Source organism: Ambystoma mexicanum, chromosome 12 (genome assembly GCF_040938575.1).
Source record: "Ambystoma mexicanum isolate Mex_15411 chromosome 12, UKY_AmexF1_1, whole genome shotgun sequence".
Classification (NCBI taxonomy): domain Eukaryota; kingdom Metazoa; phylum Chordata; class Amphibia; order Caudata; family Ambystomatidae; genus Ambystoma; species Ambystoma mexicanum.
This window is the reverse complement of record NC_090936.1, coordinates 351,919,378-351,932,307: the sequence shown is the minus strand read 5'-3', so window position 1 is coordinate 351,932,307 and position 12,930 is coordinate 351,919,378. Positions and strand designations below refer to the sequence as shown.

Genomic DNA, 12,930 nt, shown 5'->3' with positions numbered 1-12,930 from the left:
GGCTGTATTAGCCCGCACTATTAGCACAGAAAATTCCCCATTGGATCCAATGGACCCAATAAGGAATGGGGATTTACCGTTAAAGCCCAACCTGTTATCCGGTGGTAATACCACCAGGCCAGTCGGTGCTAGGGCTATTACAGTCAGCAGTATTACACCCGGGAATACATCCCAACTCATGATGAGGCCCTAAGTCTCTATCTCATAAGGAGTGACCTGAAATACCAGTTTGGAAACAATGCCAGGTATCCTGGCAACTGGTCAAGCTTCCGAGGCTGTGACCAGAACTCTTCATAGTTCTTATATTTCCCATTATGTTCTTGGGTTTCTATCCAGTCCATGGTGTACAACTTTTTTTTTTAATCTGGATTTTTTAGTAGATCTTCCTACGTTTCGTTCAGGTTTGCTAGCATTACTTGACATGTTCCTTGCCATCCAGATAGCACTACATCTGTTTGTTCTTTAAAGGCTTTGTTCAACACACTAAAGCCCCCAGTTGCATCCTCCTCCAAGCATTTGCGATAAAAGGACATAATTTTCCAATCAACTATGGCTTTTAGCAAAGTTAAGGCCGACGCTCTCCTTATTAGTTGTATTGGTACTGATTTGGGGAGTTGAAACACTTTCCGCCAAAACATACCTTCCAGGATTAGCCATATTTCCACTGGGAACGACATTGATGTTTCGGCTCTGTAGAACAATATAGGAATTACTTTCATTCTATAGAATTTTACCAGAGGAATTATGGTAAACCTGCAGTATCTCTTCAATAGGATTTTCCCCTGCGAGGCTAAATTGATTACTTTCTGTCTTAACTTGTCAATTCTTGGGGCTTCACTTTTGGTGTTGTTGGTGCAAACTCCCAGATATATAAAGGAGTTTACTTCCAAAATTTTCTTTCCTTTTAATGACCTTTCAGTCTTCCTGTTTTTACATTTCTTCCTTCCAAGGGTAAACCTCATTATCCTTGATTTTTCTGGATTGATTATCAGATCATTAGCATCCACATATGACTATAAGGTTGTCAGCTGTCATTGCAGACCTATCGGAGTCTGATCTATCAGAACAATATCGTCTGCGTATAACAGTCTCCCTATTGATGATCCCGCAACCTTTGGTGGAAAACAGCGTCTAAATTCAAAGGCATACCTAATGTCTGATGTGAACAGGTTGTAGAGTTACGGCGCTATTGGACAACCTTGTTTCAGGCCCGTTTGGATGGTAATTTGGTCTGACAGTGTGCCTGTTTTATCCAGCCTTACTCTAATACTTGTATCCAGGTAAAGATCTTTGATGTTCTCCACAAGGACTTGGGAACACTCCCATGTCTCGAGTTTTCCCCACAGTTTGGCTCTTCTGATTGTGTGAAAAGCCTTTGAAGGCGATGTAAATTTCCTGATCTTTATTTCTGGCGGTTCTGGCTTTCAACAGATTGATCGAAAAAATGTTAAGAGCAGTTCCTCTTCTCCTAACAAAGCCAGACTGCCAGAGGTCTCTCCGACCGTTCCGTTGGCTCCATACTGTCAAGGCCTTCAATAATGTGGACGCAAATACCTTCCCTGCGACGTCCAAAAGGGCGATTGGTCTGTAATTGTCCGGAGATGTTGTAAGCCCTTTTTTAAAAATAGGTACAACCACCGCTGCCTTCCAAGACTCCAGGATTTTTTCAGTATATAGCACATATTTGAACAATTGATTCAGAAACCATGCCCATTCGGATGTGTTATATTTTAAGTATGGCATTCGTCACTCCTCTGGTCCTGGGGTTCTTGAGTTTTTTAGGTTCTTCAATATAATAATAATAATAATAATAAGGCATTTATATACCGCTACAACCCCTCAGGTATATGAGCGCTGCTTATTATTACCCACGGTGTGTGGTGCTCATTTATTGACCTCGGAAGGATGAAAGGCTGCGTTTGGCCTCGCCAGGATTCGAACCTGCGTTAGCAGGCTCTGCACGGATGTCAAAGCGAGTGCTCTACTCGCTGCGCCACTTGACCGGCTTCTCTATGATTTCAATTGCCTCTGTGCCGATTTCTAATTCATCCTCCCTCATACCTGCCCAAAGGCCTGTGCTTTGATGGAATCCGATTTTCCTCTTGCTGCTGTGTGTATAACTCACACCATGCGGTTGCACTTATGGGGTTCGACAATAACACGTCTTGGCGTGTGTCTATTTAATTGATAATCGCCCCAGTTTACGACGTGTTTTTTGATCTTATTTTGGCCAACATCCTCATTGCGTCTTGGTTTAGCAGGGTTTTCTTATGTAGGTATAGCCAGTTGTGGTATCTCTGTTTCAACTTGTGAATCTCTTTGCTGTTATTAGGTGACCAGTTCTTATTTAGACGGGTGATATTTTTCTTTAGATTTTTTTTTCTTTTCCATACCATTCTATCCTATAAATGGCAATGGATCTTGGTCAGTTGGTTGTTACCATTTTTCCCTTCTGATCTGTAACCTTTGAAGAGCGGTGTATAGTCAATCCTTTGCTTTTTTTTGTTACATTTCCAGAGCCGTAATCAAACCTTTTAATTTGAGATTTAGCCTTTTGATGTTATCTGGTCGTATCTTGAGTTTTATTCCTCTTCCTGAGGTCAATATGTCATGATTATAAGTAATGGTCTTATTGTTGCTGATATTCCTGCAAGTGAGTTTCATCAAGTTGTGATCGCTGGCAGAGGTTATTATCACCTCCAGCCTTAGGATGTTCGCCGACAAATTACTTGATGTACAAATGTAGTCTAATATTTCTTTGATTTTGCCCCCTTCCATGTGGCCTGGGCCGGAACGCCCCCTTGAACCATTCCATTTAATATCATACAGTCCCTTGATTGTATCATTTCTCTCCACCTTATTCCTCTTTTTTCTTTTGATGTTGCTGCGGCCAGATCGTGTTCTATGGCCTGATTTTCTTTGTCCGTGCAGGTACAATTTAAATCGCCCACCATTATACAGAGAGGATCCGTCCACTTCTCTCGCTGTTAGTCCAGTAAGGCGGTTATTAGTTCTGGGAAGGTATCGTTAGAAGGAATTGCAGGATTCCAATACAGATTCAGCAGGATCAGGACTCTAGGGTTAGCCTCTTCCACTTTATCCAGTTGTATGCCCACCATCTGAACAAAAGGGGATGGGTTCCTAGTCTCCAACACCCTCCAATTTAAATCATTTTTTGATTGCCACTAAAAGACCTGACATAGGTCGGCCTCTTATTGCTTTTGTTGCTGGATTTGATAATACCAAATATCCTTCCAACATTGGTGATTGTTGCAACCAGGTCTCTTGTAAACAAAGGACTTTCAGGTTGTCCTTTTGTAGTTCTCCTGTGGTAAAAAGGTGGCTAAAGCCTCTTGTGTTCCAACTTCCGAGGCACCATAAGCCAGCAATTCTGTTCTCTGTATATTATTGGGTATCCATTTTATCAGAAATTAGGTTCTTCAACCATTTCCATCTTGCTGCTTCGTTCTCATCACTGTCTCTCGTTTTTCTAAAATTCGAATTCCGGCTACCATTATTGTGGCTTTCTCACGGCGATGGCCTGTGGCCCTTGGGGTATTTGGGCTCTTTGCCTTGCTTATTGTTTGACCTGGGCGAGTGCTTTCGTTGTTCTTTTCTTGTTCTTTTAGTGTCTCAACACTTTCTTGAAGATCAAAGCCCATTAGTCTTAACTGATGAGCTTCTTCCAGGAGCAATTGTCTGACCAGATTTGACACCGTATGTAAGATCACTTTATCTGTACAAGATTCATTGACAAATTCCACAATGGCGAACTCGTTAGTGGTAATTAACCTTAATGCCGGAATATGATGTAGAAGACGTAGTATGTTAGCTCTATTTAGAATCAGTCCATCATCAAAGTGTAGTATGCGCACCAAAGTATGACCTGGTTGCCTAATGCCCCAGTCATTGTCTGATTTTGCACGATGGCGATGTGGGTTTATAGTTTCCTCAATTTGTTGCTTGGGATTTTCAGCAAATGGACCCTCCGCTTTATTGATTGTATGACCCCGGAAGCAAATTTTCAATCCCCTGCCCCCGGTACTCCTTCCCAGGGTAATCCTTTGTTGATGTGTCCCCTACTTTTTTGCGGGGCCTTGTAGCTTCTACCCGTTCCACAGGTTGTGGATGGGTCTGGGCTCTTCCGCCCTCCCTCATTTCTTGAATACAGTCAACTGTTTCATCATTTGATATGGAGAAGTCGCTCTCGGTGTTCTCTGAGCTTTGCACGCAATCACGTTCTTCATCGATTATGTTCTTGTCCTTTTGCTCCCTCACCCAGGCCTCTCTTCATCTTCTGATATTGTATATGTCGAGAGGTCCATTAAATCTGGTTCTGAGCAGTCATCATCGCCAAACTCTGGGGTAGCATTTTCCTTGATGCTCTGTTCTAACCTAACCTTTTTCTTTGGATTTGTTAATTGAGCCATATTGCCTGGTTGGTCTTTTGGTAAGGTCAGGTTTTTTGTAAATACACAAAATTTATTAGAATTTGCTTTCTTTGGTAAGGTTTGTTTTTTCTATTTTTCTTGGGTCCGGGTGTACTACGCTCATCAGATTTATTACTTTCCGTTCCTCCCGCTTTCTTCGATTTTATAACACCACCTTGTTTTTTGTTCCCTGTATTTGGGACTCTTTTCTTGAAAATCTCACATACACTTGTATTGTGGTTTACTTTAAAGTTGCTTTCATTGGCATTTAGTGTTTCTTTGTTGGTCACATTTTCCGGTGACTTGATTAACTGCTCCTTGTCTTTATTGACTACTGACTGTTTTTTGCTGTTTTGACAAGTGCAAGCAGTTACATTTGGGAGTCGTTCCAAGCCTGGTTCCGCTCTGGAGCTTTTGTGTTCCATTGAGGTAATTGAGTCCTGATGTTGTGCCTGTGACACATCCACTGGGAGTCCCTTTAGTGTTCTATCCTCTTGGTTTGTACCTTTTTCTCTGACCAACCCTTCCCTGCCAGGTTTCTCCATAGTTAAAGAGTTTTGACTTGCGGGAGCAGTTCTCAATATGGAGTTGGTTTCTTGGTTTCTTTCTTGGGCTCTCGAGAATCCCTCCCTGTTATTCTCCAGTCCTGTCGTTTCACGGCCATCAGACTCTCTTTTGGTGCCTCTGATGAGATTGAGCTCACCAAAGTGTTTCCTCCACTTGTTGCGCCTTTTCCCGCTTGGCTTTTTCTTCCTGATTTTTTTCTCTTTCAATATAGGTTTGATTATGTCGTGCAAGAGTTGGGAAACGCTAGCGGTACTGTTATCCAGGTTACTTTGTATTGCTGTTATGAACCCTTCCACAAATATAGCTTTTGAATGGACCATTGCAAGCAGGGTTGAGTGGTCTTTCAGGGTTCCTGCAATATCCTCGTATAATTTCATAAAGGATGCCAAAATAGATGTCATTGTCGCTACTAACAGAAAATATTCCTCCTCCGACCGGCCTACTTGCTTAAGGGTATCATTCTCAGCTGTCCTTAATGGGGAGGTCTTTTGTTCCTCTGGCCAATACTGGTCCTTATAGTTGACACTCCTTGTCTCTATTGTCTGAGTAGCCTGTTCTATGTTCATGACGAGAGGTTCCCGGTGAGTCTGATTACTACTTTTCATTACCGGAACTCGTTTTTTTCTATAACTGATTTCTCCATGTTTACTGAGGTTTCGAGCAGAATTTCGTCTGATATTTCTGCATCGTTGCCCCCCGATCTTATATGCGGAGTTGTTGTCGTCATACCCAGATGTCGTACATTGCCAAAGGGGAACCTGGTTGCAGGTTGCTCTTTTATTAATGTTGAGGGTTTCCAAAAGTTAGTGGTTTTTGAGGCGGAAAAACCTTGAATGTCTATATGTTTCGTTGCCATCCCTACCTTGTAAAGCCTCCATATATTACTATAGGCATCCAGGCCTTCTCTCTGGGCAGAATATTTTGTCCTTTTTACCATGTATCTTGAAGGTGGGCTCGCTGAGCGAGCTGTCTCATCCAGTTCTTTATCTTGCTCCCTGAGTAGGATTAATTTGTGATATCTCATCATGTTCAATGTCTTTTGAATTTTTCCTTTTCAAAAAAGATTTTGGTAATTCATTTTCTGTTGGGAGTTTTGTTTTTTCTCCATTATCTGGCTCCTTTGCAGATGTGTCCTTCATTGCTTCATTCTAGACATCTGCAATGTTTTCTTGAGGCATGTGAGTCAGTAAAACAGGCCTTGTTGGTTCCTGGGGATTTGCTGGTTTCTCTGTGTACTCCATTTCCTTTGTTGTTGGGGCCGGTTCCTGCTCTTGATTGGTCAAAGGCTGCCGATGCGTTTGCATGTTACTTGCCACAATTTCTGTGTCACCCACCAAAGAGTCCATTGGTGTCACAGCATCCTGAGTGTTCCGTTCTATAGGCAGATTTGTTATATATTGGGCCGTGCTTGCACCAATTGTGACTTGGATATTAAAAGGACACCCACTTTGTGAGTTTAGTGCTTCCCGGTTAACCTCCGATGGTTCCGCCTAGGCTGCCCATGAAGGCGTAGAGCAGGCAGCTTCCAGGCGCCCCTCTAGGGCCCCCTCCACCCGACACTGTTGTACCAGTTCGTTAATTAACTCTTCGGATTTAGCCGCAGATTTAGCCACCACGCTTGATACGGGTGGTTGCTCGGCATAATGCGACGAATTGCCTGGGGCGGGTAACGTCAGGGTTAATATACCTTCCGGTTAACCAGTAGGTTAGACATGCACCTCTTACCTTTTGGGCTTTCTTAGTAGAATCCTTGTGGCTCACTGCTCGCTGACACCAGACACTCAGACACACTCCGCTACGCTCCGCTTTGCTTCCGGTTTCTGTATGCAAGCAGACGTACAGAGGTGGAGTGTTTGGTTGCCAAGGGTTGCCAAGGGTATCCAAGGTAGAAAGACTCCGCTTTCAGATTCAGGAAGAAAGATTTCTCGCAATGCCTTTTCCTGCAATTTCTTCCTGTGATCCTGCGCGATGAAATAAATAATGCTCCAAGTGAAAGTCAGCACGCTCGGCACACCGGACACTCAGACACACTCGCAGATTCGCTCAGCAGGGAGCTGCCGTCCTGCCACGAATGGGAGCTTCCGCAAGTGCAAGTCACTCGTCTCTTCAGCAAGTGAGGATGACCCCAAATCGACCTCTTCGCGGCGGTGACCAACTCCAAGTGCCAGAGGTTTGCCAGAAGGTTACCTGAGCCAGGGAGCCTGGGGGATGCCTTCTTGTTCCCCTGGGAGGGGCTCTCCATGTATGCCTTCCCTCCAATTGCACTCCTGCTACATGTGATCAAAACACTCAGACGTTGTCATTGCAGGATGATACTCATCTCTCTGCCATGGCCGCAGCAGATCAGGTACCCGGACCTGCTCTGTCAGTGACTCCATCCATCCGACCTCCTCACCAGAGAAGGCAGACATTCCTACACCATGACACAGCATCGCTGAGCCTCATTGCCTGGCTCCTGCAGCCCTAGAGTTTGGACATTACGCTCTCCCTCTGTAATGCAAGAAGATTCTGGTCAAGGCCAGGGCGTCCTCTACACTGTCATGTTCTGGCGAGAAACGGAAGCTCTTCACAGTGTGGTGCAGGACTCAGAAACCTATGCCGCTGTGGGTCACAGATCCGCAGCTCCTTCCCTACCTGCTCTACCTGGCTAAGGCTGGCCTAGCTTATGCTTCGATCCGGGGTGCATCTGGCTGCCATATCCCGTTACACCAGGACGCATGATAAGCCTTCTCTGTGGTCACCCATACTCGTCAATGAGTTCCTCAAAGGCCTCTTCAGGACTTTTCCACCAGTGAAGGTTCCTGCTCCAGCTTGGGAGCTCAACATGGTTTTGACTAAGCTCATGGGGTACCGATTTGAACCAATGCATCAGGCCCCACTGAAGTTTCGCTCGTGGAAGACTGCTTTCCTCATGGTGATCACCTCGGCCAGGTGGGCCGAGGAAATCCAGGCCCTCACTTCCATGCTAAGAGGGTGGTGCTACAGACCTACCCTATCTTTATGCTGTAGGTTCCATTGGAATTTCACCTCAGTGAGCCTTTGGTTCTGCCAGTTTTCTTCCTGAACCTTTCTACGCCGGCGGAAAGGACTTCGCATTCGCTGGACGTTACTCGTGCCTTAAAGTTTTATGTGGCACTCACAAAGGACTTTGAGAAGACATCTCAACTCTTTGTGAATTTCGGAACCTGTAAATCTTGGGAAGGCCCTGTCTAAGGCTTCCATATCCAGGTGGCTCTCCAGCTGCATCATGCACTGTCATCGTCTGGTCAACAGACCTCTTCCTGACCGGCGGAGAGCCCATTCCACCAGAGCCATCGCTTCGACAACAGCGTTTCTCTCTGGTGTTCCCCTGCTCGACATCTGCAGGGCTGCTACTTGGAGGTCCACCAACACCTTCATGAGATTCTACTGCATCGACAGGGATTCCAGGGAGGAGTCCCGGGTCGGCCAAGCGCTGCTATGCAGCCTGTGTGTTTGATGTGAGTCTGCTCCAGGGGTAAATGTATTGCTTTTGTTGAGCCATGCCACCTCCCGTGGTTGTGTATATGTACTGCTATGTAATCGTAGTGATGAGCATGTGACTTCATGCCAGATCCCATGCTGGAGAATAAACAAGTTACTAACATGTAACTTCTGTTCTCCAGCATGGGTCTGGCATGGATTCACATGCAAACACTCCCTCCTTCCCCTCTGTGGCTCTTCTTGATTCGCACTGCCACTGTCATGACCGCTGTCTCCAAGGAGTCAGACCCAGCCCAACATCCTTGGAAGCAGGGTCACAACTTCCATTCCAGGCACCAGCCGGTCCCCATAGGGGCCTTTTGGACCTTGTCCTGGCGCCAGTGGCGCCAGGCTCATAAGGGAACCCAGTCCCGGCACAGGAAGCGCCGGGCTCATATTGAGAGGAATGGTGCTTGGGTGGACCTACCTGCTGCAGACCATGCTGCTCACTTACTTGTAGGATGACATCCTCATCCATTCCTGGCTGGAACTACTTTACCTTCTGGGTGTGGCCAGCACCACACCCTGGGACTGGATACTGGAACTGTTCTGGAAGCTGGAACTTCTTTCTTGTCTGGGCGAGGCTGCGGAAGGAGACACCTAAGTACTCCAGTGGCCTATTTAAACCACACCCGATCAGTGCAACGTGCTTCGCGTTATTCTGCACTAGCAGCAGGACGCTCACCGTGTCAGCTCCAGAGAATCTTCAGCCTCTGCATCTGTGAATAAGAAATCTTCAGTCTTACCTCCCGGAAGATCAGTCTTCAGTCTTCAGCAGCGTCTGAAAGTGAACAAGGACACCAGGTTAGGACAAGACAAAACAGCGCAGCATTCTGAGGCCGCTTACCGCACTCTTCATACTCCGGCAACCCTGCGGAAACAAAGGACATTGGTTAGTGAACCTCCGTGATTATTCTGCTTACCTGTGCCACGTACGCCATCACTACTCACGTGCCTTCTAGCTGTCATCGGCTTACCCATTCTCCGGCACGTACCTCGGCGTCCATCTCCACGCCGACTGCTACGGCTACCTGAAAAAGGGAAAAGAGACATTAAGAAGTGCATTTAACTTCGAAAGGGAAAAGAGACATTAAGAAGTGCATTTAACTTCGAATAACATTTGTTTTACTTACGTGCCTTCACGAGCTCTGGCATTCTTCTCGCTTACCTCATCTACATACCGGACCAGCAATGGCGAGAGACATTTAAGGGTTCATATAAATAAAACTCCATATTCAAGCAATCACCGTTCGTGCAGCTAACGACGGCCTTGCTCCCTGACTTCATCCTCTGCAATCAAGGGGCTGGGCAATTAACCAGTGAAGCAACTGGCATCAGCACCCCTGCACAGACGCAGGGTGGAGAGCTCCGCTTTCACCTATATAAGGTGAGCATATTCCGCCTACGAGTAACGTGGGGAGTCCAGAAAAGGGGAAGGTCAGATTGGCCAACCAGACATACATTAACCCCTTGTTCTCCTGCTTGCAGACACCTCACCCTCCAGGTCAAAATTACGGTGAGGAGAGGGTCTATCCAGGGTGTTACCAGAGGCCTGCGCGTGACCCTAGAAGACACTGAAATCTCCAAGCCCGAACCTGCGCCTCCGAGGGATTCAGGTGAGCGTTACAGCCACTTTATGTGCTCTACCACCTCTGAAGAGGGCCAACATGGGTGGAGCTTAGGGAGACGATTATCATTGGGTGGGGGCATTATGACCCAAAAGATTGGTTATAGAGTAAAATACAGTTTTCATGCTAAAACAAAACTGTTTTGTCTTTTTACCGAGGATTCCCAGTCTGGCAACAGGGAATATTCAGGAGCATGTGAATCCATGCCTGACCCATGCTGGAGAACAGGAGTTGCAGTTAAGTAACTTTTTCCTTTTCTATTGTTTAGAAGACGTAGAAATCGAAAATGGAGTCCAAAGATTGTCTTCTTTCTTCCCCAGACATGCATTGCTGCTCATGAGTCTAATGGAATTGATATCATCATTGCTCTGATCCTCAATGACATACATCCACTTGGTAAATACCGCATGGACTTGGTGCTCCAGCTAAAGGTATGATGCCGAATATGATAATGGAGTGTTCTTACTGATTAAAAACTTGTTTTAAAACATGTTTTTGTTTGTTGATAGTTTAAAGATTGTTTAGCTAAAATTATTATTATTATTAGGGTATTTATTGAGTGCAGACCTAGCTTCGGGAAACAACATAGCGCTTTAAAAGTCAATGGTCGAGGTACACCACAAGGGAAGCGGTTTGCAAGAAATCAATACAAGGGACTGGGAAGCTAACCACTAGGGAGGGGGACGGTGGGAAATTTGACAGACAGCGATCTACAAGCAACCAGGAGAGGAAACCGCCCAGTCTCATTTGGGGAGTGAATGGTATGTTGACCTAGGTGTTAGGAAAGAGACTTTCTGTAAAGAGGAGGGTCTTGAGCACCTTCCAGCAAAGTAGAACTGAGGGTGCGATTCTTGTGTTGAAAGGGAGGAGGCTACAGAGTCGGTGAGTGTAAACAGAGAATAACTGCCTATGAGCTCTTTCATTCCTGCACTGGAGGAGTTCTGGTCTGGACATGTCCTTGCTTCTGGTGAATCGTAGACCTCTGGAGATGCTGAGCTTTTCAGCAAGCTAGCTTGGGGACTTGATGGCGATGGCCTTCTAGATGATGCAGCAGGAGTAATGCAATAAGAGAAATGTAAAAATTGCAACAGTGCCATTTTGCTGACACTTGGGAATTATTTAGCAATATTGTAAAAGTAGGCACTAATATTTTAGCATAGAAAGTGTGTCAATTTCTTGTTCACGTTTGTTTTTTAAGGGGTGCGTGACATTTCTTTAGCCAAAGGTAAAATTATTGAACTTTGACCTAAGTTTGATGTGGCGGGTCGGAAGTAGGAGTCAGACACACTGGGCCTCATTACGAGGTTGGAGGTAGCCTTGCCGGTTTTACCAGCAAGGCTACCTCCAAATTCGCATCTGGGTCCGGCACCCGCAAATAGGAAATTACTGGGCTATTCCGGCCCAGCCGAACCTGGTAATTGCCCTTGTGCAGGTGTCAGGCCCGGTACATCCCCATTCCAATTTGAGCCCAATAGGGCTCAAATGGGAATGGGGAGGGTGGTAGCATTGGTACCGTTAATAACGGTACCAGTGCTACCATCATGTTCTGCTCGCGGGTGCCGGTATGGCCACCAGGTCAGACCTGGTGGCTGCATGGGCACCCGCATGCAGATCTCATAGCATGGCGGTAGGGTAGCAACGGTGCCAGTAGCGATACCGGCGCCGTTGTTGCCTTACCGCCATACTTGTAATGAGGCCCACTGAGAACCTGTTACCTTTCTTTTAATGAAACTGATAAGAAAAACACCTATCTTTCCCTATTACTAAAGGGATCATCTTGCCTATCTAAATTAACTAAAGGTGTTTGTCTGTCATCAGGAATTCCAAAGTAATCGTCCTCAGTCCAAAACCTAACTCTACCTGACCCTACCACTAATATGAAAAATACAAAATAGGTCAAAAGAATGTCGCTCTTCGAATGTCTCTCTTATCCTGGCCTTGTTTCCCTTCATGCCTGCTTCCCAGCGGCTTTCTCTTCGGGTATTGATTTTATCTCCTGTGGTTATTTGATAAACAAATGTCTCTCTTTAGCATATATGTTTCTTAAAGTTCACGTACAAGGATGGAGGCTTCATGCTTAAGGCTATCAACAGGACCTTCATACCTATTATGTAAACCAGAGTTCGGGGGGATTGGGTCCTCCGACGTATTCCATATCTATGACATGTAATCACCACAGCTGTGCTGCTTCGGAAACTTTTTTCTGCGTCCTGCGTCGATGACGTCGATGCGCCGACGTCGAGGGCCTCCTCCGACGTCCGACGTCATCTGATGTGATAAGTAGGACGCACGACACCCGTAGCCTCAGTTCCGTTTTTTCCGCGAACGTGTTGCTTCGTGATTCTCGGTTCACGCCTCGACTCTTTGGAGTTCTGTTCTTCTCGGTTCTTCGAACCTGTTCGTTTTGTGACAAATCCTTCGTGTGAAGATGTCTTCTACTTCGTCTTCGACCCCGCGTCCAGGTTTCAAGAAGTGCGGGGAGTGTGGGTCCAAGATGTCGGTGACGGACTCGCACAACGCCTGCCTCTGGTGCCTCGGGGAGGCCCACGACACGGATGACTGTATCGACTGCCATTCGCTCACGTCCAAAGCCTTACGCGAACGTAAGAAGAAGTTGTCGGTAGGTCGGGTGTCCAAGCCCAGGAAGTCGAAGTCTGCGGGGCTTTCGACGGATGATTCGAGGGGTGACTCTCCGCGTCATCGTCGGAAGTCTCGTGGGTCTCCTTCTAGGAGTCGGTCTCGCCACTCCTCAGCCTCTTCGAGGCGTTCTCGGAAGCGCCGACACCGGTCGTCTTCCAGGTCCT

General features: G+C 46.2%; 1 protein-coding gene across 9 annotated transcripts in view; it reads left to right on the top strand.

Annotated features, from left to right (window-relative positions):
* ITPR2 (inositol 1,4,5-trisphosphate receptor type 2) overlaps window positions 1–12,930 on the top strand; it is a 4,412,221-nt gene that overhangs the window by 3,565,153 nt on the left and 834,138 nt on the right. For 8 of the 9 annotated variants that reach the window (XM_069628470.1, XM_069628469.1, XM_069628465.1 and 5 more), the window contains one exon: window positions 10,447–10,557. The exons of the other annotated variant lie outside the window; for it this stretch is intronic. In XM_069628470.1, the coding sequence (XP_069484571.1) occupies window positions 10,447–10,557 (111 nt within the window). The remainder of the gene's footprint in view (window positions 1–10,446; window positions 10,558–12,930) is intronic. 9 annotated transcript variants of the gene reach the window in all.